This window comes from Meles meles, chromosome 18, assembly GCF_922984935.1.
Source record: "Meles meles chromosome 18, mMelMel3.1 paternal haplotype, whole genome shotgun sequence".
NCBI classification, from domain to species: domain Eukaryota; kingdom Metazoa; phylum Chordata; class Mammalia; order Carnivora; family Mustelidae; genus Meles; species Meles meles.
The window spans coordinates 20241742-20264133 of record NC_060083.1 but is presented as its reverse complement, the minus strand read 5'-3'; the positions used below and the strand labels follow the sequence as shown (position 1 = coordinate 20264133).

Here is a 22392-nt window from a genome sequence, read left to right as displayed (position 1 = left end):
CTCAGAGGAGGGGGTGCCTGGGTGGCTCAGTGGGTTAAAGCCTCTGCCTTCAGCTCAGGTCATGATCCCAGGGTCCTGGGATCGAGCCACACATGGGGCTCGATCCCAGGGTCCTGGGATCGAGTCACACATGGTTCTCTCTTCTCAGCGGGGAGCCTGCTTCCTCTCCTCTCTCTCTGCCTGCCTCTCTGCCTACTTGTGATCTCTCTCTGTCAAATAAATAAATAAAGACTTTCTCAGAGGAGCTCTGGCTCTGTTCTTTCCAGTGGGCTGTTGAATGTTCCAGAACAGCTTTTCCTCTCTCAAACCATATAAATGTCTGCTGGAACAGGTAGCAAGTCTCCGTGCTCCTCGCTCCAGTTCAGCCTTCCTTCACACGCACCATGCCTGGGGTGAGCTGTTCCCACAGGCCACTTGCACAGTGGCCTTAGTGTGGTCAGAACCTGCTTCTGTTTGGATTCAAATGCTAGAGCAAACACAATCTTATTTTACTACCTAGTTTTGAATTGCTGAAAGTGTGTACAGCTTTATATGTTCCTCATTATTCCTGCCTAGAGGTGTTTTTGCTTTATCAGCACAAAAGCACTTGTATTCTTCTCAGGTGGCTTTGAGGTTTGGTTTAATGCACTCCCTCTACCCACAAAACAGACTCTGCGTTCTCTTTTCCTTTCTTTTTTTGTTTTGTCTTTCTGACCTTGATAGTTTTTGAATTTTGTTCAGCCTCCCATTTATTTATTCATTTATTTATTTATTTTTAAATGAGAGGGAGCACGAGCAGGGGGAGAGGGAGAAGGACAAGTAGTCTCCTGCTGACTCAGGGGTCCTCAATCCCAGGACCCCGAGATCAAGACCTGGGCGAAAGTGAGATGCTCAACTGACTGAGCCACCCAGGCGCCTCTCAGCCTCCCATTTATACAGGGAACTTCCTAGCCAGTCTGTCTATTTATCTATCTATCTATTTATTTATTTATTTATTTTAACTATTTTCATTAGCATATAATGTATTATTTGGGAACTTCCTAGCCAGTGTTTTCTATTTATTTATTTAAATTATTTTTATTGACATATAGTGTATTATTTGCCCCAGGGGTACAGGTCTGTGAATCATCAGGCTTACACATTTCACAGCACTCACCATAACATATGTCCTCCTCAGTGTCCATCACCCAGCCTCCCTAGCCCTGCCCCCCACCCCCCAGCAACCCTTAGTTTGTTTTGTGAGATTAAGTGTCTCTTACAGTTTGTTTCCCTCCCGATCCCATCTTATTTCGTTTTTTCCTTCCCTACCTCCCAACAACCCCCGACCCTGCCTCTCAAATTCCTCATATCAGAGAGATCATGTGATAATTGTCTTTCTCTGATTGACTTATTTCACTCAGCATAATACCCTCTAGTTCTATCCATGTCATTGCAAATGGCAAGATTTCACTTCTTTTGATGGCTGCATAGTATTCCATTGTATATACATACCACATCTTCTTTATCAATTCATCTGTTGATGGACATCTAGGTTCTGTCCATAGTTTGGCTATTGTGGACTTTGCTGCTATAAACATTCGGGTGCACATGCCCCTTTGGATCACTACATTTGTATCTTTAGGGTAAATACCCAGTAGCGTGATTGCTAGGTCAGAGGGTAGCTCTATTTTCAACTTTTTGAGGAACCTCCATCTAGCCAGTCTTTCTTTTTCTTTTCTTTCTTTTTTTTTTTTTAGATTTTATTTATTTATTTGACAGACAGAGATCACAAGTAGGCAGAGAGGTAGGCAAAGAGAGAGGGAAGCAGTTTTCCCGCCGAGCAGAGAGCCTGATTCCGGGCTTGATCCCAGGACTCTGGGATCATGACCGGAGCTGAAGACAGAGGCTTTAACCCATTGAGCCACCCAGGCGCCCCATAGCCAGTCTTTCTAATGATATTTTCCTATCCCACTCTTCTCTAGCTCTGAAGAGTTATTGCGTGTCGGTTTACTAGTATCTGGCATTCTGCTGAGCATTTTGTATGCATAACTAATTTGATCTCTGTAACACCTCTAGGAGGTTGACTATTATAATTGTCACCCCTACTTTACAGAGGAAGAAACTAAGGTTTAGGATCTTGCCCATGTTCACCTAGCTAGTAAGTGGCACAGTCTGGATTTGAACTCAGGTCTGACTTCAAAGTTTAAATTTTTATTTATATTGAAGTTTTTTTTGTTTGTTTTTTTTTTAAGATTTGACTTGTGAGAGAAGGGGGTGGCAGAAGGAGAGGGAGAAGCAGGCTCCCCACTGAGCATGGAACCTGATGTAGGGCTCGATCCCAGGATCCTGAGCCAAAGGCAGATGCTTAACGGACTGAGCCACCCAGATGCCCCTCAAAGTTTAAATTTTTTTTTTTTTTAAGATTTTATTTATTTGTTTGACAGACAGATCTCAAGTAGGCAGAGAGGCAGGCAGAGAGAGAGGAGGAAGCAGGCTCCCTGCTGAGCAGAGAACCTGATGCGGGGCTTGATCCCAGGACCCTGGGATCATGACCTGAGCCGAAGGCAGAGGACCTAACCCACTGAGCCACCCAGGCGCCCCTCAAAGTTTAAATTTTAAAGCAGGATGCTACCTGCCCCTGAAATTTTTACCCTGAGTAGCAAGTTTGATTTAAGAAGAAAAGAAAGTTTGCTATTACTTGGTTATTTTAAACAGTTGGATCAGAAGTCTCAGTAATTTCTATTAATTATTTTTATTAATTAATTAATTTTATTAATTTTATTAATTTATTAAAAGTAATTTATTAATTAATTTCAGTAACATAAAAATTAATTTTTATTAATTTTATTATTAAAGTAATTTAATTGATTTAAGTAATTATTGATTAATTATTTAATTATTAATTAATTAAGTAATTTTAAAGTAATTTTTATTAATTATTTTATTAATTAATTAATTACATTAATTCCAATGTATTCATTGGAAGTAAGAATGGGTTCCCTGTGCACTCCTTTGAGTTTTGGTATCTTTGTGTTAACTATGTAGTTCAGGTCTTTTCATGTTTGGGTATTTGGCACTTGATGTGTGTGAGTGAAAGTAATTAAGGTATTTGTTTTCTGTTTTTCTTTAGGATGCCATTTGTGGCATTTGAAACCACCCACTTGCTCTCTTTTAGCTAAACTTAAAGAACTGAATACTAAAGTAATAGATCTCTCAAAATGTGTTCTTGCTCTTGGTGAATTTTCAACATTGAATTCAAATTCTAAAAGGACTAATTCTGCTGTTGGGGTAAGTACTGGAGAGCTCCTCCATTATAGGGTGTTTCCTTCACATCTTATAGAGAGAAAAAAAATGGAAATCTACTATTGTGGCCTAAAGTTCATTTTTTTCCCCTAGAGTCCAGTTTTAAAAAATAAATCCCGATTGAGATAGACATCTCTTTTAAATGTTCCTAGAGCTTTAGAAATGTTTTACGAATTACTGGTAGCCAATTTCAAAAGAATATTGGGTTATATAGCACATTTAGATATTATATAAGTCAGTCTTCTAATCTAATAAATGTGTAATGTACAATTAGTTGAAAGAGGGAACAATGAAAATATGAAATAAGTCCTTCAAAAGTATGCAAATGCAGCTTCATTGTCAAGGTTGTATTTAGTCACTGAAGCTACTCCTACATTAATACTGATTTATTATAGACAGAAAGTAGTTGGTGACTAATATTTTTTTGTGTGGCCTGAAAGAGGTTTATTGCCCCCCAGACCACTCCTCCCCATGCCCCCCCACCCTAATAATTACAAAAGTAAGAAAAATGCCCATGACCCCCAATCCCCACCCCTCCCAGAAAAGTTGGTGACTAATATTAATAGTGTAGGGGGCACCTGGCTGGCTCAGTTGTTGGAGCAAGATACTCTTGATCTCAGGGTTGTGAGTTTGAGCCTCATATTGGGCATAGAGATAACTTTATTTTTTGTTTATTTCTTTTTAAGATTTTATTAGAGAGAGAGAGAACGAGCTGGGGGAGGAGCAGAGGGAGAAGTAGACTCCCCACTGAGCAGGGAGCCTGATGCTGGGCTCAGTCCCAGGACCTCGGAATCATGGCCTGAGCTGACAGCAGATGCCTAGTCAACTGAGCCACCCAGATGCCTGAGATTACTTAAAAAGAAAAAAACAACTTAAAAAAATAGACAATGTGGGTCTGTTACTGAGCATTTTATTCTGTATTGCAGATTGTGGAGAAAAGGAAAGATTTGACTGAAGAAGTAAGAAATCTTTTGCTGGAGGAAATTAGGTGGTCAAATCCTGAATTTTCTTTGAGGAAATATTTTTCCTTGCTTCTAAAAAAACGAAGTGAGCACCAGGGACTTTCTGAGTGTCATCGTAAACAAGGTTAGTGATAATTATTATCATTTACATTAACATTTTGCTTTTGAAAACATTAAGACTTGGTCATTGACTCTTACAAGTCCACAGAGAGAATATTGCTTATGGTTGGCAGGAAAAATTGTTCAACTGCAGTGAAGCATCTTGTTTAAGTGCAGTGTTGGCCCCTGCCATTTTCTTTCTTTTTTTTTTTTTTTTTTTTAAAGATTTTATTTATTTATTTGACACAGAGAGATCACAAGTAGGCAGAGAGGCAGGCAGGCAGAGAGAGAGAGGAGGAAGCAGGCTCCCCGCGGAGCAGAGAGCCCGACGCAGGGCTCGATCCCAGGACCCTGAGATCATGACCTGAGCCGAAGGCAGCGGCTTAATCCACTGAGCCACCCAGGCGCCCCAACCCCTGCCATTTTCTACAGATGCGAATGCAAGGCGGCTTTAATTAAGATATTAATAGTTCATGTAAGGAAAGCATTAGATAAGATTATTTGAATTTACACAGATTGTACAAAAGGCAGTCTAAATAACAAGATAGTCTGCTTGCTTTCCGTGTGCCATATTTGATTCTTGCTTCTTCGTTTTGTGGTATTAAGATTATTGGATATTCGGAAGTGACATTAAGATGGTCGGATATTGGGGCGCCTGGGTGGATCAGTGGGTTAAGCCGCTGCCTTCGGCTCAGGTCATGATCTCAGGGTCCTGGGATCGAGTCCCACATCGGGTTCTCTGCTCAGCAGGGAGCCTGCTTCCCTCTCTCTCTCTCTGCCTGCCTCTGTCTACTTGTGATCTCTCTCTGTCAAATAAATAAAATTTAAAAATCTTTAAAAAAAAAAAAAGATGGTCGGATATTAAAATTTCATTTTGGTTGATTTGTTAAACACATGCATTTCTGTGATTTCTGAAATAGAAAGTCCACAACGAGAGCCCGATGTCAATCAAAAAGAAACTAAAAGGAAACGAGTGGAAACGGAAATTCAGAAGTCGAAAAGAAAGAAACCAAATGAGTATTCACAAAGTCCAAAAAAGACAAATGGGAAGCCAGAAGAACTTGACAAAAGAAATAACTCCACCAGGATAAAGCTAGACTCTTGTAAAGGCCTTCCTTCTAAAACATCCAGGAAGAAAGAGACTGCTCTGAGCACAACATGTAAAGTAGAAACAGAAGCTGTTGAAGATCCTGATGTTCTGATGATAGATGATGGCACAGAGTCTCCCTCAGAAAGATCTATTCCTGGTAAATCAGATCTTCTCCTTCTGGTCCTAGAACACTTTTGTGTACTTAACCTCTCATCTTCTCTTGAATACATATTCATGCAACATTCAGGTGATATGTGTGTATAAAACAGGGGGGAGCCTTACTAATGACAGCTTTAAAGAGTACCACATTTAACAGATTGGTGTTTGATGTTTGATTTTTCTGTGCTTCTATAAATACGTGTGCTTTTATAAGAACCTGGACTTATACTACGCCATTTATTTTACATTTGTTTCACATGGCTCTGACATGTTCCCATTTGGGTTACCTAGCTTTTTCAAAGTGCTCTGTTGAATTTATTCATTCTGTTACATAGCTTTAGAGTATGTCTTGATATTTGTACAGCAAGTCTCCTATCGTTTTTTTAAACTATGTTCATGTAGCTACACTGTTGAATGAACTATAGGTTCTCCTACCCCCACAGATTCCATTGGGGTTTTGATTTTGGATTAGTGTATAGATTGGTTTGGAGTGAACTGGCATCTTTACAACATTCAGTCTTCTCAAATGGGAATGTCGCACATCTCCATTTACCCCGGTTGACTTAATAGGACAGTTTAATGTTTGGTTTTTTTTTTTTAAGAAGTCAAAGGAAGTTGCACTAGAATTATACTGCCTTTGCTCCTCAGATTATTTCTTATAGTATAATTTATTTTTCATATTTCATGTTTTTAGTGATTATTAAAATTTTAAATGTGTACTTTTATTTATTTTTTAATACTTAATATTTTTAAGTATCTGCAACCCAATGTGGGGCTTGAACTTGCAACCCCAATTGAGCCAGCCAAGTGCCTCTAAATATATACTTTTTTTTTAAAAGATTTTATTTATTTATTTATTTATTTATTTATTTGTGAGAGAGAGAGAGAGAGAGAGAGAACGCGCACATGCCTGAGCACACACACTGTAGAGCACAAGCAGGGGGAGCAATAAGCAGAAGGAGAAACAGGCTGCCCACTGAGCAAGGAGCCTGATGTGGGACTCGATCCCAGCTTTTGAACCTTACTGCCATGAGACTTTATGGTGGTTAGCCCTTTTTTTTTTTTTTTTAAGATTTATTTATTTGAGAGAGAGAGAGAAAGCACACTGAGGTCAGGGGGTGGACAGAGGAAGAGGGAGAGGAGTGGACTTCTCTATGTGCCAAGCCGGACATGGGGTTGGATCTCGCTACCCTGAGTTCATGACCTTGAGATGATGACCTGAGCCAAAATCAGAGTTGGGTGCTTAACTCACTAAGCACCCAGGCCCCCGTCCTTTTTTTTTTTTTTTTTTTTTTATGTAAGTTCCGTGTCTAGTATGGAGCCCAAATGGGCTTGAACTCACAATCCTGAGATCAAGACCTGAACTGAGATCAAGAGTTGGGCACTTAGCTGTCTAAGTCACCCAGGCATCCTAGTTGTGGTTAGCTTTTAAGGAGAAAGGGTTTTGATATGAAAAATTTAGATGTGGAGTGCCTGGATGGCTCAGGCAGTTAAGACTCTGACTTTAGCGCAAATCATGATCTCAGTCCTGGGATCAAGCCCAGGGTTGGGCTCCCTGGTCATCAGGGAGTCTGCTTATCCCTCTGCACCTCCCCCCATTCATGCTCTCTCTCCCTCTCCCTCAAAAAAAAATACCAAAAATTAAAAAAAATAATAATAATTTAAAATGTAATGTTAAGTTTTGAAATTGCCCCTTTTGGCATTTTATAGATATAAATACCTGGATAAATAGTCATTGTTTACATGAAACAATACCGTAAATGTCAAGAATATATACTTGTGTCAAGGAAAAATGTTTAATATGTATTTTTTGCTTTAGATTTTGGAACTGAAGACATGCTTTGGACAGAAAAGTATCAACCTCAGAACTCCAGTGAACTCATAGGCAATGAGCTAGCTATAAAAAAGTTACATAGGTTGGTAAAACTTATAAAAGAATTGGGAAATTGTTTATGGATCTAGTTTTACCTCTTCGTCTGTTTTCTTTATACTAAAATCTAGAAATTATAAAGTAATACATTACGTGGAAAATCTTAAAAAAAAATTAAGAAAAATGTGAAAAATAAATATCCCTCTTTTCTCCCGTTTCTGCTTTCCAGAGGTAACAACTATTAAAGGTTTCTTGTATGACTTTACAGAAAAATGTAAGGTTATGCATATATTAGCTCCTTTCTTCCTAATAAATAGGATCATATTACTAATTCAGGTCCAGAATCCTTTGTCTATGATTCCCACATCCAAGAAGTTCTGAAAACCAAAAGTTACTAACTTTATTATATTTTATGGTTTTTATGGATTCCCACTTAGTAGGAGTTCATACATTTTTTTAAACAGAAATATTAAGTGATTGTGGATGTAATGTTACGGACCCCATTAGAGGTATTGTATTATATGTGGTATACATACCAAATTACTTTTATAATATCTGAAAAGTTTTGAATTCTAAAACTCACCTGGTCCAAAGGATTTCATATAAGAAATAGGGACCCATAATAATAGTTAACATTTTGAGCCTAGCATTATTCTGAGTACTTGCATTGTTATTAGCTCATTTAATCCTTAAAACTATGAGGATAAATACTGTTGTCCTTATCTTACAGATGAGGAATGGGCCTACAGAGGTTGAATGATTTGTCCAGAGTCATACAGTTCGGAAGTGTTGGAGCTGGAACTCAAAATTGGGCAGTCTAGCTCCAAACTAGAACTTCATCTTTCTAATTTTACTTAGCATCGTGTATTAAGACATTTTTCATGTCATTACACGGTCTCCTCGGTTCTTTTTTTTTTTTTTTTTAAGATTTTATTTATTTATTTGACAGAGAGATCACAAATAGGCAGAGAGGCAGGCGGGGGTGTGGGGGGAAGTAGGCTCCCCGCTGAGCAGAGAGCCCAATGTGGAGCTCGATCCCAGGACCCTGAAACTATGACCTGAGCCAGAGGCAGAGGCTTTAACCCACTGAGCCACCCAGGCGCCCCACCTCAGTTCTTTATAGCTGCTCTATACTGGTTTTTTAGGTAACTGCACTGTATCTTTTCTCCTACTGAGGTACTTCTAGGTTTTTCCCTATGGAAGCTAATAGGAACAGTGTTGCTGTGAATAACTTAGCTCATACAATCTTGTGTGTTTTGGTAAAAAAATTACTTCATTTAAAAATATTCATGCCCATGTAAAAATATTTCACTCTTTAGTTGATTCAAAGAGATATAGCTCTATTCTTTGCATTATTTTTATTAACATACATTTTCTTATGGCAGTTGGTTGAAAGACTGGAAGAGAAGAGCTGAATTGGAAGAAAGACAAAATTTGAAGGGAAAAAAAGATGAGAAACAGGAAGGTATTTTGAGTCATTTTCTCCATTTGACTGGACATTTTGAGTTAGATTAGCTAAATATTCATATAAAATTTCTTAACTGGTATTTTATATTTGGTTTTCTAGCTTTTGTAAATTAAATTTCTAGCATTTACTGGCAAGAAGTTTGTAAGGTTTGATCATTGGGTTTCATGAGATTTGCTGCCTGAGCAATTATCAAATGATAATTTGCATTTGATAATTTTTCAGATCCATCGGATAGCATAGATTTTAAAGGCAGTTCAGATGATGAAGAAGAGACTCGCCTTTGCAATACTGTTCTTATAACAGGACCAACAGGAGTGGGAAAAACTGCTGCGGTGTATGCTTGTGCTCAGGAGCTTGGATTCAAGGTTAGTAGGAGCTACGCTGGGAGAATGTTAATGTCGTAGTTACACTTGAATTAAAGGAAAACCAACCATTCTGCCCAACTTTCATATATTCTTCTTTTAGATATTTGAAGTCAATGCATCATCTCAGCGCAGTGGTAGACAAATTCTATCTCAACTGAAGGAAGCCACTCAGTCCCATCAAGTGGACAAGCAAGGTGTGAACTCTCAAAAACCTTGCTTTTTCAATAGTTACAACCTAGGCAAGTCACCAAGTAAGTAAACTATTGTCCTTGGTCATAATATCTTTGAAAAAACAAAATCTGGGTGGCTCAGTGGGTTAAGCCTCTGCCTTCGGCTCAGGTCATGATCTCAGGGTCCTGGAATCGAGCCCTGCATTGGGCTCTCTGCTCAGCGGGGAGCCTGCTTCCCCCTCTCTCAGCCTGCCTCTCTGCCTACTTGTGATCTCTCTTTCTGTCAAATAAATAAATCTTAAATAAATAAATAAAATATACAAAAAAGAATTTTAGTAATCAGCATTTTGCCATTCATTTTTTTATCTTTTCCTACACACACACACACACACACGCTGTTTTTGCCTGTACAGTTTTAAAACAAATCTTAAGAATTTTACCCACATATACTTCACAGGTATCTCTGATAAGGACTTATTTATTTATTCATGTATTTATTAAGATTTTATTTTTAAGTAATCTCTACATGGAATGTGTACAAATCCCATGATCAAGAGTCACACACTCGGGCGCCTGGGTGGCTCAGTGGGTTAGGCCGCTGCCTTCGGCTCAGGTCGTGATCTCAGGGTCCTGGGATCGAGTCCCGCATCGGGCTCTCTGCTCAGCGGCGAGCCTGCTTCCCTCTCTCTCTCTCTGCCTGCCTCTCTGTCTGCTTGTGATCTCTGTCTGTCAAATAAATAAATAAAATCTTTAAAAAAAAAAAAAAAAAAAGAGTCACACACTCCTCTGACTGAACCAATCAGGCACCCTTGATAAGGACTTTTTTTTTTTTTAAGATTTTATTTATTTGAGAGGGTGAGTGAGAGAGAGCGCGCGAGCACACCAGCAGGGACAGAGGGAGAGGGAGAAGCTGACTTCTCAGTGGGGAGCCCAATGCAGGACCCGATCCCAGGACCCTGGGATCATGACCTGAGCCAAGGCAGACACTTAACTGACTGAGCCACCCAGGCATCCCCGGATAAGGACTTTTAGAAAAGCATAACCACAGTATTAAAATTAAACCTAATGAAATTAACTTTATACCTTAATTTGGTCTAATACATACTCTTGTTTTGGCTTTCTGTTGTTTAAATGCTTTGTGCAAATTTGGATCCAAACAATGTTTACATCTACATTTGATTAAGGTTTTTTAAAATTTCTTTCAGTCTCCCTAATAATTCCCTCATCTTTTTCATACCATTTATTTGTTGAAGAACATGGGTCATTTTTCATAAAATTTCTCAAATTTTTAGATATAGCTGATTGTATCTTTATGGTATCAGTTAATATATTCCTCTTCCCTATTTACTTGTAAACTGGCAGTTAGATCTGTGGGCTTGATTAGATTCAGTTTCTGTTTCAGGGCTACGTACATGCATAGGCAAGGCTGTGTGCTTTGTGATATTAACATGGACTGATGAGTTCACTTGTTTCCAGGCTGATCTGTCCATTAAAGGGTTCCCCCATCACTCTTTGAACTAATAGTATTTTGTAGCCATGAATGGTCTTTATCAAGTAGATTGATTATTTCATTAAAGGTTAGAAAATGGGTGATTTTGTAATTCACTTAGCCTTTCTGAATTTATTAGTTAAAATTCTGAGAAACACTTCTCCTCAACTGTCTGGACACTTTGACATAGTTTGTACAGGAAAGGCACGAGAAATGCTTCATTCTTCTCTTTTATTTATCAGTTCACAGAGTAATGATGTCCTAGTAATCTCTGAGGTTGTTCAGTGAGTTTTGGGGTAGTTTACTTTTTTTCGGTATTATGATGAACTCATGGATTTGTATATATATAATGTGATTCAGTCATCTGCTTCTTTGCTTCTTTTAAGATTTTTCTCTTTGTCACTTGTTATTAGCAACTCTGACTTTGATGTGCATTTGTGTGGTTTTCTTCATGTTTCATGTGGTTTGGGGTTTGTTGAGCATCTTGTATGAATGGGTTTATAGTTTATCAAATTTGGAAAATTCCAAGCATTATTTTTTTTCTTTTAATTAAAATATAGCTGACATATAACATTGTATATATTTAAGGCATACAACACGTTGATTGTATACATTTATATAGTACTATGTTTGCCATTGTATTGATAATTAATTAGTACCTCTATCACATTACATAATTATTTCTTTTTAGTGGTTGGAATAATTACGTTATAGCCTCGGGAAGTTTGTTGATTATAATATATTTGCTATACTGTGCATTAGATCTCTAGGATTTATTTATTACTCATTGCAAGTTTGTACCCTTAAACATTTGTCCTATCCCCCTACCCCCATCTCCTGGTAACCACCATTTTACTCTCTGTTTTTATGAGCTTGGCTTTTTTTAGAATCCACATAGAAGGAATGTCATACAGTACTTGCTTTTCTCTGTCTGACTTAACCTCACTTAGTCTGATGTGCTCCAAGGCCATCTGTGCTGTTCCAAACTGCAGGATGTCCTTTCTTCGGGCTGAGTAATCTTCCATTGTGTATAGAAACCACAATTGGATCCATTCATGGGTGGGCACTCAGGTTGTTTCCATACCACATTCTATTCTTTTTTTTTTTTTTTTTAAGATTTTATTTATTTATTTGACAGAGAGAGATCACAAGTAGGCAGAGAGGCAGGCTGAGAGAGAGGGGGGAAGCAGGTTCCCCACTGAGCAGAGAACCCGATGCAGGGCTCGATTCCAGGACCCTGAGATCATGACTTGAGCTGAAGGCAGAGGCTTAACACACTGAGCCACCCAGGTGCCCACCACATTCTATTCTGAATAATACCACTAAGCTGTCTCAGCTCGATGATCGTTCAGGTTTGCAGTTTTCTTATTCCTCTCTTGGATAGTTTCTAACTACTGAAGTTCACAAATATTTTCTGCAGTATGTGGTATGCTGTCCGTGCCATCTAATGTATTTTATATTTCACACATTGTAGTTTTTATTTCTAGAAGCTGGACTTGGGTCCTTTTATATCTTCTGTGTTACCATGCCCAATTTTCTCTCTAAGTTTGATTGTTTTGGGTCATTTATGCTGTATTAGGGGAGGCGATAGCAGCATTTAGTTTAGGACTAATTTTGTCTTAGCAAAATCCTTCTGATTAGCAAAATCCTTCTGAGTAATCTATCCTGTCCATGTCATTGCAAGTGGCAAACTCAGTTTTCAAACACCTATAACGTACAAAGGATATGATAAGATCTGTGGAAATGGGGTGTAAAAACTAATAAACAGAATTTGAACATGTGAAGACTGAATCAGAGCACTTAGAGGGGAGTAAAGGACATGCTCTGGAATAAATGCTTGCGACTATAGAACTTCTGTTTGTCCTTCACTACATCTCTAGAAAAACGTATTCTCTGCTTGCGGTATCCATTTACTATAGGGCTAACCCGAAGTTGGATAACTGTTCTGTAATGCTCTCTGTATGTACCATTATCACGTTTCCTCCAGCCTCTTCTGAACTCCAGCCGATGGAGAGAAAGTGAATGGAGGGATTCTGAACATTCTTTGCTTCAAGGATGTATGTTTCTTTGGAAAAGAATGTCTTTTCCAAATGACTGGCTTTACCTTCTCTGATAATAGAATAACCGCAACAGTACAGTACTATTTGTATACAGTATTTGAATATGAGAATGGAAGGAAACTTCTGTATTAATTTTTAGCTGGTAAGAGTAGAAGTATAGACCGAATAACTCGATCTTACCATCCGTTTAACTTTTAGAATACTCATCCTTCAGTAAATTTGTTTTTGGCAGAAAAATTAAGTTCCCCTAAGAAAGTTCTTACATCGCCAAGGAAACTTCCTCCACCATCACCACAAACTAATGTACCAAAGCGAACACTTCCACCTAAAACTTTGGCAAATTACTTTAAAGTGTCTTCCAAGCCAAAAAATAATGAAGAAGTAGTACTTCTGGAAAATAATAAAGGTAAGGCATTAAATGTACAAAATGTATATGACAGTTTTTAATACTAATGACCCTGATACATAAAAATTTTATCATATTTCCTGAGTTTCTGTTTCTATTTATTAAACCTCAGCTATACTGAAGGTCCTACATATAAGAGTTTTGATATTTTGTTTCAGTTTTTTCCCCCTTGTTTAATTTTTGATAGGGGGTTTCAGTTTGAGTTTATTCCACAGAAGCATCCAGTGTTCTATTAAAAGTTGATTTTATCTAAAATACTATTTTATTTATGCAGGAATAAAAAATTCTTGTGAACAAAAACAAATTACTCAGACTAAATCTGCAAATGCAACTAAGTCAAATGTCAAAGAATTTGGAGCCGAGGAACCCAATAGGAAAAATGCAACATCTCTCATTCTTTTTGAGGAGGTAGGCTCATGGGCATATATTTATGTTATCTCATAATAAGAACTTACCCTAAGGGTTACTATATGTGTTAATATAAAGTATTGTAAAATAGCCAAGAAAGTCAGGAATACTTGTATCTGTTTAAATGTTTAAAAAATTTTTTAAAGATTTTATTTATTTAGAGAGCATGTGTGTGTGTGCACGAGTGAGGGGAGGAGCAGAGGGAGAGAAAGAATCTCAAGCAGACTTCTTCCTGAGTGTGGAGTCAGATGTGAGGCTTGATCTCAGGATCCTAAGTTCATGACCTGAGTGGAAATCAAGAGTCTGGTGTTGGACTGACTGAGCCACCCAGGTACCCCAATGTAATCTGTTTGAATTTAGAGTGAGTGAAACTGTCAACCATAGAAGAATTTTTCAGAAAGATGATTAATGCAATTCAGGATTATTAATTATTGTTCAGTGATTGTACAAATTATTCTGACTCATACTTGTCCAATTATAGTTGACTCCATTTTTTTGGTTTAATATTTGATAATTTTTTTTTACTTTTAATAGTTCAAAATATTTTAAGCTTTTAGTATGGGCTAAATTATACTGTTCATAAATTTCATAAATTCACAAATTTTGTGTCTAATAGACATATACTGTATCTATTATGTATATGTAACATATCCAGTAAATGTTTTGTTACTCAATACATTTTATTGTCATAAATGCTCTTAGGTTGATGTCATTTTTGAAGAAGATGCTGGGTTTTTGAATGCAATCAAAACATTCATGGCAACAACTAAGAGACCTGTGATTCTTACTACTAGTGGTAAGTAACAGTGATTTTGCAACTAATTAATTACGTTTGGTTTAAATATTTTGAGAAAGCTGCTCATTTTAGTTAAAAACATTCCTTTAAAAGTCTGCTAGTAAATTAAGTCTTTTTTTCTAAAATTTGGAGGCTCCTAGATCATTTTTTAAGTGAAGAATTATTTAAATTTGTTATCGATCCACAACTTTGAGTAATTATAAAATTACTGTATTACCATGCGAATAGCAGTGGTGTGGAACTGGATACTACTTTGAATCACTGTGTAGAGTATTAGTTATTTAGGATGCCTACAACAGCGTAGAATGCAGGTAAAGAAATTTTATCCAGGAAAGGGGTTTTGGTAGGGGCGATAACAGATCTTTCTCTATGTCTCTTCTTCATACTTATAATTAGATCACCAAATGTTACTCGCTGGTCAGAACTTTTTATGGAGCCCATAAAAAATTTTTTCTGCAGTGCCTTAATATTGAACTTAGCCATTCCTTATTCCCTGAGAACACTTCCCTATGAATTATTGCATATTTTGTCAAAGTAAGCCATAGCCAGCCTAATGGAATTGGTCCACTTCCTTTTTGTTTTTTCCTAAGATTTTATTTTTAAGTAATCTCTACACCCAATATGGGGCTTGAACCCATGACCCCAAGATCAAAAGTCACACACTTCACCGACTGAGCCAGCCAGGTGCCCCTGGAGTTGGTCCACCTTCCTAGTAATTCACATTCAGTGTTCAATTTTAAGACTCATACAGGTTTGTTTGTTTGTTTGTTTCATTATAAACACTGAATTATAACACTTCTAATATTTTTTCATTGCACATATTCAGTAGTGTATCTCTGCTGTGGATTTCTGTAGGAAAATGTGTTTATGTTAGACTCCACTTACAAATTAATGACTCATTTGACTGTTAGTGATTGTACTCTAAAAATACTGATATAAATCATGTTACTCAAAGGGTACATGATATTTTAATTAAAGATCACCAGTTACTTTGGGTCAAGACAAATTCAGGTCCTTTAATGATTTATAATTTACATGATATTTTCATTACCCATGAAATATAGAATATTTTCATAGAAAAGGTAACTGGAAAAATGAATTGAGTAGTCTTAATGGTTTTTTAAAAATTCTTTTTCCTCTAGATCCAACATTTAGTTTAATGTTTGATGGCTGTTTTGAAGAAATTAATTTCACTACTCCTTCGCTTGTAAGTTTTCATTCTGATCATAAATCACGTCACAACTCCATAAAGGGCGGTTTAATGTGATAGTGCCAGCAAACCTTCAGTGCACTGTTGAATGGGAGTAAAACATGAACATCTCTGCCTGTTTCTGAATTTGGGGCTAAAGTAGGCACTCTTTTATCAGCAAGTGTGATATTAGCTGGTTTTCATAGATTTTCATTAGTTAGCTGTGTTTTTATTGTCAATGGTGTTGAATTTTGTCAGATACTTTCTACCTTTGAAGCAATCATATAGTTCATCTTAATTCTATTAACATGGCAAATGATGTTAGTTGATTTTTGGATGTCAGAGCAGTCCTGCATTCTTAGGATAATACGGTCATGATGTATGTTATGTCTTTTTGCAGTTCTGGATTTGATTTGCTGATATATTGTTGGGGACTTTTGTGTCTACATTCATGAAGGATGTTGGTGGGTGGTTTCTAGGCCATTTGAAATGGATTAGGACATAGATTTTAGTAGTTTCTAAAGAAATAATATGCATTCTTAGTTTTTCATAGTGTATTTTTTTTTAAGATTTTTTTTTCTTTTTTTTATTTATTTGACAGAGATCACAAGTAGGCAGAGAGGCAGGCAGAGAGAAAGAGAGAGGAGGAAACAGGCTCCCCGCTGAGCAGAGAGACCGATGCGGGGCTCAATCCCAGGACCCTGGGATCATGACCCAAGCCGAAGGCAAAGGCTTTAACCCACTGAGCCACCCAGGCGCCCCTAAAGATTTTCTTTATTTGAGAGAAAAAGAGCACGAGCTGGGGGGTGGGAGGCAGAGGGAGAAGCAGACTTCCTGCGGAACAGTGAGGCCGACGCAGGACTCGATCCCAGGACCCCAGGTTCATGACCCGAGCTGAAGGTAGACGCCCACCTGACTGAGAGCCACCAGCGTGCCTCAGTTTTTTATAGTGTAGTGTTAGTATTACACTAATTTATAGAGAATCTAAGAACCTTGCAAAGATATCAGTCTATTTGCCATCCCTCTATCTTATATGCTTTAGTTTTCAAATGTTTTACATTTACACATTATAAACTCCCCAATATAATGCTCTGCTTTTTTGCTTTAGCCAGCTGTGTATGTTTGAAGGTAATTAGGAGAATAAAAAGTTGACTTGTATGTTTACTTATATACTTATAATTTCTAATAGACTTCATTCCTTCCTGAAGATCTTTTTCTCAGATTTTGTTTCTCTTCAGCCTGAAGAATTTCATTAACAATTTTTATAGAGCTAGTCTGCTGGCAGTAGATTATATTAGGTTTCATTTACTTGAAAATGTCTTTATTTTTACTTCATTTTCAAAGAGTATTTTCCTTTGGTATAGAAATCTGGGTTCTTGGGGTGCCTGGGTGGCTCAGTGAGTTAAGTCACTGCCTTTGGCTCGGGTCATGATCTCAGGGTCCTGGGATCGAGCCCCTCATTGGGCTCTTTGCTCTGCAGGAAGCCTGCTTCTCTCTCTCTCTCTGCCTGCCTACTTGTGATAGTTCTCTGTCAAATAAATAAGATCTTAAAAAAAAAAAAAAGAAATCTGGGTTCTCAGTTTTTCCATCAGTACTTTTTTTGTAAGTAGGCTGCACACTCTGCATGGGGCTTGAACTCATCACCCAGAGATCAGGAATCACATGCTCTACCAACTGAGCCAGCCAGGTGCCCTGAGTCAGTACTTTAAAGATGTCATTCCTTTTTCCTTTGGTCAGTGGTATTTCTGATTATGTCACCTTTTTTTTTTTCCCCTCCTGTGTAATATGTCATTATTTTCTGGATGCCTTCAAGATATTCTCTTTAACTTTAGTTTTCTTTTTTTTTTTAATAAGTTTTTTTTTAAGATTTTATTTATTTATTTGACAGATGGAGATCACAAGTAGACAGAGAAGCAGGCAGAGAGAAAGGAGGAAACAGGCTCCCTGCTGAGCAGAGAGCCTGATACGGGGCTCCATCCCAGGACCCTGGGATCACGAGCTGAGCCAAAGGCAGAGGCTTTAACCCACTGAGCCACCCAGGCACCCCAGTTTTCTTTTTTTTTAATATTTCATTTATTTATTTAAGATAGAGCATGACAGAGAGGGAGCACAAACAGGGGGGAGGGGTGGAGGGAGAAACAGTCACCTTGCTGAGCAGAGAGCCCAATGTGGGGCTCATTCTCAGGACCCCGTGAACATGACCTGAGCCAAGGGCTCAACCGACTGAGCCACCTAGGCACCCCTAACTTGAGTTTTCAGCAATTGCCTGTGATGTGCCTAGGTGTTATTTTTCTTCATGTCTATCCTGGTTGTGGTTTTTGGATATCTATAATCTGTAAATACATATCATTCCTTCAATGAGGGACATTTTTAAACTTAACTTTTAAAATTTATTTCATGCCCATTTTCTCTTTCCCTCTTGGGAGTTTAATTACAAGTATGTTAGACATTTTACATTGTCTCAGGGGCCGCTGAGGCATGCTATTCCCCCCCCCCCCAACTTTTTTCTGTTTGTACTTTTGGTTTGATCATTTATATTGATTAATCTTCAAATTTAGGGGCGCCTGGGTGGCTCAGTGGGTTAAAGCCTCTGCCTTCGGCTCAGGTCATGATCCCGGGGTCCTGGGATCGAGCCCCGCATCAGGCTCTCTGCTCACAGGGAGCCTGCTTCCCCCTCTATCTCTGCCTGCTTCTCTGCCTACTTGTGATCTCTGTCTGTCAAATAAATAAATAAATAAAATCTTTAAAAAAAAAAAAAATCTTCAAATTTAACTGACACTTTTTTTCTGCTACCTCCATTCTTCCGATGCTCATCCGGTAAAATTTTTATTCTGATACTATGATTTCTAGTTTTGCATTTGCTGTTTCCTTCTTTTTTTTAAGATTTTTAAAATTTATTTGACAGAGTTAGAGCCAGAGAGCACAAATGGAGGGAATGGCAGAGAGAGAAGGAGAAGCAGGCTCCCCACTGAGCAGGGAGTCCAGTGTGGGGCTCAAACCCAGGACCCTGGGACCATGACTTGAGCTGAACCAGATGCTTAACGACTGAACTACCCAGGCACCCCTGTTTCCTTATTTTTACGGCTTCTACTTTTCTACTGGACTTTCTTATTCATCATGAGCATGTTTTCTTTAAGCATAGTTTTACTAGCTGTTTTAAAATTCTGCTAATTTCAACATCTTTGTCATCTTTTTTTTTCCTTTTTTTAAATTATTAACATATAATGTCTTATTTGTTTCAGGGGTACAGGCTTGTGATTCATCAGTCTAACACAATACACAGCGCTTACCACAACACATACTCTCCCCGGTGTCCATCATCCAACCACCCTATCCCCCTCTCCCCCTCCCCTCCAGCAACCCTCAGTTTGTTTCCTGAGATTAAGAGTGTCTTATGGTTTGTCTCCCATCTTCTTCACTTTGTGATTAAATCTATTGATTGTCTCTGAGGAGTTCGTTACTTTTTCTGCTTCTTTGTATGTGTAGTAGTTTTAGAGTTTTATCCTGTACTTTGTGAGTGATATGTTGTAGATACTCCGGATTCGGTTCTCTTCCTCTGAATAAATACTCTCCTGTAGTATGTAGCGGCTAAAATTTCTGCCCAGTTCTTTTAGTTTTTGCTGCGTGCTTTGAGACAGGCTCACACATGTGAAGTTCAGGTGTCAGCCAGGGATTTGCAGTCTTCTTTAGCTGGAATCTGTTTCCCTACTTTCACAGACATCCCCTCTCACTTTCCAACTACTGCCAGCATCCCAAACACTGTCCTCTGGTTCAAGCCCGTAACACTGTGAATTTCTTTTTTTTTTTTAAAGATTTTATTTATTTATTTGACAGAGAGAAATCACAAACAGGCAGAGAGGCAAGCAGAGAGAGAAGCAGGGAAGCAGGCTCCCCGCCGAGCGGAGAACCCGATGTGGGGCTCGATCCCAGGACCCTGAGATCATGACCCGAGCCGAAGGCAGAGGCTTAACCCACTGAGCCACCCAGGCGCCCCAACACTGTGAATTTCTGTCTGAGTTTTAGCTCCTGCTGCTGCATCCCGCCCTAAGTCAGAAATCGATTTAGAGGGGATGAGATGGGGGTGGGGATTTACCCAGGGCCATTTTCTTTTGTCTAATTGTTGATTTTTCCCTTCAGTTATCTTCTGCTTTTGGTTACTCTCTCGTCCCTTCAAATCAATTGCTTTTTATATTTATTTGTAGTTGGTGATAGAGTTTATCATTATTACTGAGGCAAGGTTTGTCTGATAGTAGGTAGTTCATTATTGAAAGCAGAATTCCTAGTGTGAAGAATTCCTAGTGTGAAGCAGGAGTCCCAGAAGTATGCAGGAGTTATGTATGTACACAGAATGAGGTCAGAGATTTACTAAGAGAAATCATTTTTTAAATTGTCTTGTTTAAGGTAAAAATGCTAGTGGTCTTGTAAAATCTGCAAAATGTAAATGTAATTTTATTTGTTTTAGCTTTTCCAGGTAAGAAGCTTTCCATAAACAGTAGGAAGAGAATAGTATATGTTTTGTTGTTTTGCAAAAAAAAAAATATCATAGCAATATTGATGGAACATTAAATAAAAGGAAAATTTGGGGGTACCTCCTGGGTGGCTCAGTTGGTTAAGCCTCTGCCTTCAGTTCAGGTCATGATCCCAGAGTCTTGGGATAGAGTCCTGCATTGGGCTCCCTGTTCCACGGGGAGCGTGATTCTCCCTCTACCTCTCCCCCTGCTTATGCTTTCTCTCTCTAGCTTTTCTCTCTCTCTTTCAAATAAATAAATAAAATCTTTAAAAAAAAAAAAATCACATGGGTTTTGCTTTTTGTTTTTTTCCTCTGTTTCTTGTTTCTCTACATTTATGCATTTGTACATGCATTGATAGAATTTTCTAACTCTGGTATTTAAAAACTCAGTATTATTATAGTATTCATATTTATAGTTTTAATGGCTGTAAAATATTCCATCAAGTTGTACCATTATTTAATACTAAGGGAATTTCTCAAGGTTTAATAAAATTGCCTTCAGGGTTTATAGAAAATCTCCCATAAAAGTTTCCTTGATGTTTTAGACTGTATACAGTTACTGAAATAAGGTTACATAAAATATTTTTAATTTGGGAAATATATTCCTTTATTTTATTTTTCCAGATCAGTTTCATTCTCAACAGCTAAGATAGTGTGAATTTTAGTGAAATTTGTCCTACTTTTAAATGTGTATTACTGATGTATTTCTGTTAATTCTGTCATTCACCATGTTTGTTTTTTCTTTCTCTCTGTTTCTTTTTCTCAGCTAAATGTTGCCAGCTACCTACAGATGATCTGCTTGGCTGAGAACTTTAGAACTGATGTGAAAGACTTTATAACATTGTTAACTACAAATGCTTGTGATATCAGAAAAAGTATACTTTACTTACAATTCTGGATTAGAAGTGGAGGTGGATTTTTAGAAGAAAGGCCATTACCCCTTTGTCGTAAGTTGATCTGTTATAAAAGAAATTTCTACAGTACGTATGTGCTGTACCAAAATATCTGAAAGATTTTCAAAATTTTGAGCATCCAGGTATCGTGTTAATCTTGAAAATATGTCAACTTTGTTGGTGAAAATTTTATAAACATTAAGTGTGGGTAGAGTTAAACTGCCATGGAACAAATTGTTACTTATAAATTTATTAGCATAGTTTCCTTTTATTTTTAAAAAAAGTTTTTTTTTCTTTTAAAGATTTTATTTATTTATTTGACAGACATCACAGGTAGGCAGAGAGGCAGGCAGAGAGAGGCTCCCTGTCGAGCAGAGAACCCGATGCAGGGCTCGATCCCAGGACTCTGGGTACATGACCTGAGCCAAAGGCAGAGCCTTTAACTCACTGAGCCACTCAGGTGCCCCTCTTTTTTTATTTTTTAAGATTTTATTTATTTTAGAGAGTGAGCATGTGTGCAGAAGCAGGAGAGGCAGAGGGAAAGGGAGAGAGAATCTCAAGCAGACTCTGTCCTGAGCATGGAGCCCCATAGGGCTCTGTCTTACTACCCTGAGATCATGACCTGAGCCAAAATCAAGGATCAGACACTTAACTGACTGAGCTACTCAGTCGCCTTATAATCACAGTTTCTTACAAACAATTAGAATACTGTTATTTAGCAACTAGCTTTCTTTTTTTTACTTATTAAAAAAAATTGGTGACTTTTCCATATATATAAATTATTTTTATGACTAAGTTCTCTTTTAGCTTCTTCAGTGGTCTATAATTCTATTTTTCATAAGACTTTATCATTCCAGAAATGTTTTATTTCTTATCAATCTTTAGTCATTGTTACCTAATTGAAGTCACAAACATTTATTGAGGGCTTTCTCCATACCAGGTCCTGTGTTTGCATGAATAAGACATGGTTCCTTCCCTGAAGAAGCTGATAGTTTGTGGTTTTCATGCTCCATAGTCCAGTTCTGTAGTTACAGATCCTGCTCTGCGAAATACACAAATATTTAAATAAAACCAAGGTGAAGTTCTGTAATATTAATCTCCTGTCAATTTTTTTTCTCTTTGATCATTTCAGAATTGTAATATATTTTTCTTTTTCAAAGTAGCAAGTGTATATATTTAATTCAGTGTGAGCTTATG

At 37.8% G+C, this 22392-nt stretch overlaps 1 protein-coding gene across 2 annotated transcripts in view; it reads left to right on the top strand.

The window, feature by feature from the left end:
• The window catches only part of ATAD5 (ATPase family AAA domain containing 5), a 44537-nt gene that overhangs the window by 16620 nt on the left and 5525 nt on the right, over window positions 1–22392 (top strand). Inside the window, exons 8-19 of one of the 2 annotated variants that reach the window (XM_045985883.1) lie at window positions 3089–3246; window positions 4188–4347; window positions 5243–5569; window positions 7391–7487; window positions 8827–8906; window positions 9132–9274; window positions 9375–9468; window positions 13226–13399; window positions 13674–13807; window positions 14510–14603; window positions 15746–15810; window positions 21069–21249. In XM_045985883.1, coding sequence (XP_045841839.1) covers window positions 3089–3246; window positions 4188–4347; window positions 5243–5569; window positions 7391–7487; window positions 8827–8906; window positions 9132–9274; window positions 9375–9468; window positions 13226–13399; window positions 13674–13807; window positions 14510–14603; window positions 15746–15810; window positions 21069–21249 — 1707 coding nt within the window. Of the gene's footprint in view, window positions 1–3088; window positions 3247–4187; window positions 4348–5242; window positions 5570–7390; window positions 7488–8826; window positions 8907–9131; window positions 9275–9374; window positions 9526–13225; window positions 13400–13673; window positions 13808–14509; window positions 14604–15745; window positions 15811–21068; window positions 21250–22392 lie in introns of both variants that reach the window. The other variant, XM_045985882.1, reaches the window with a different exon arrangement.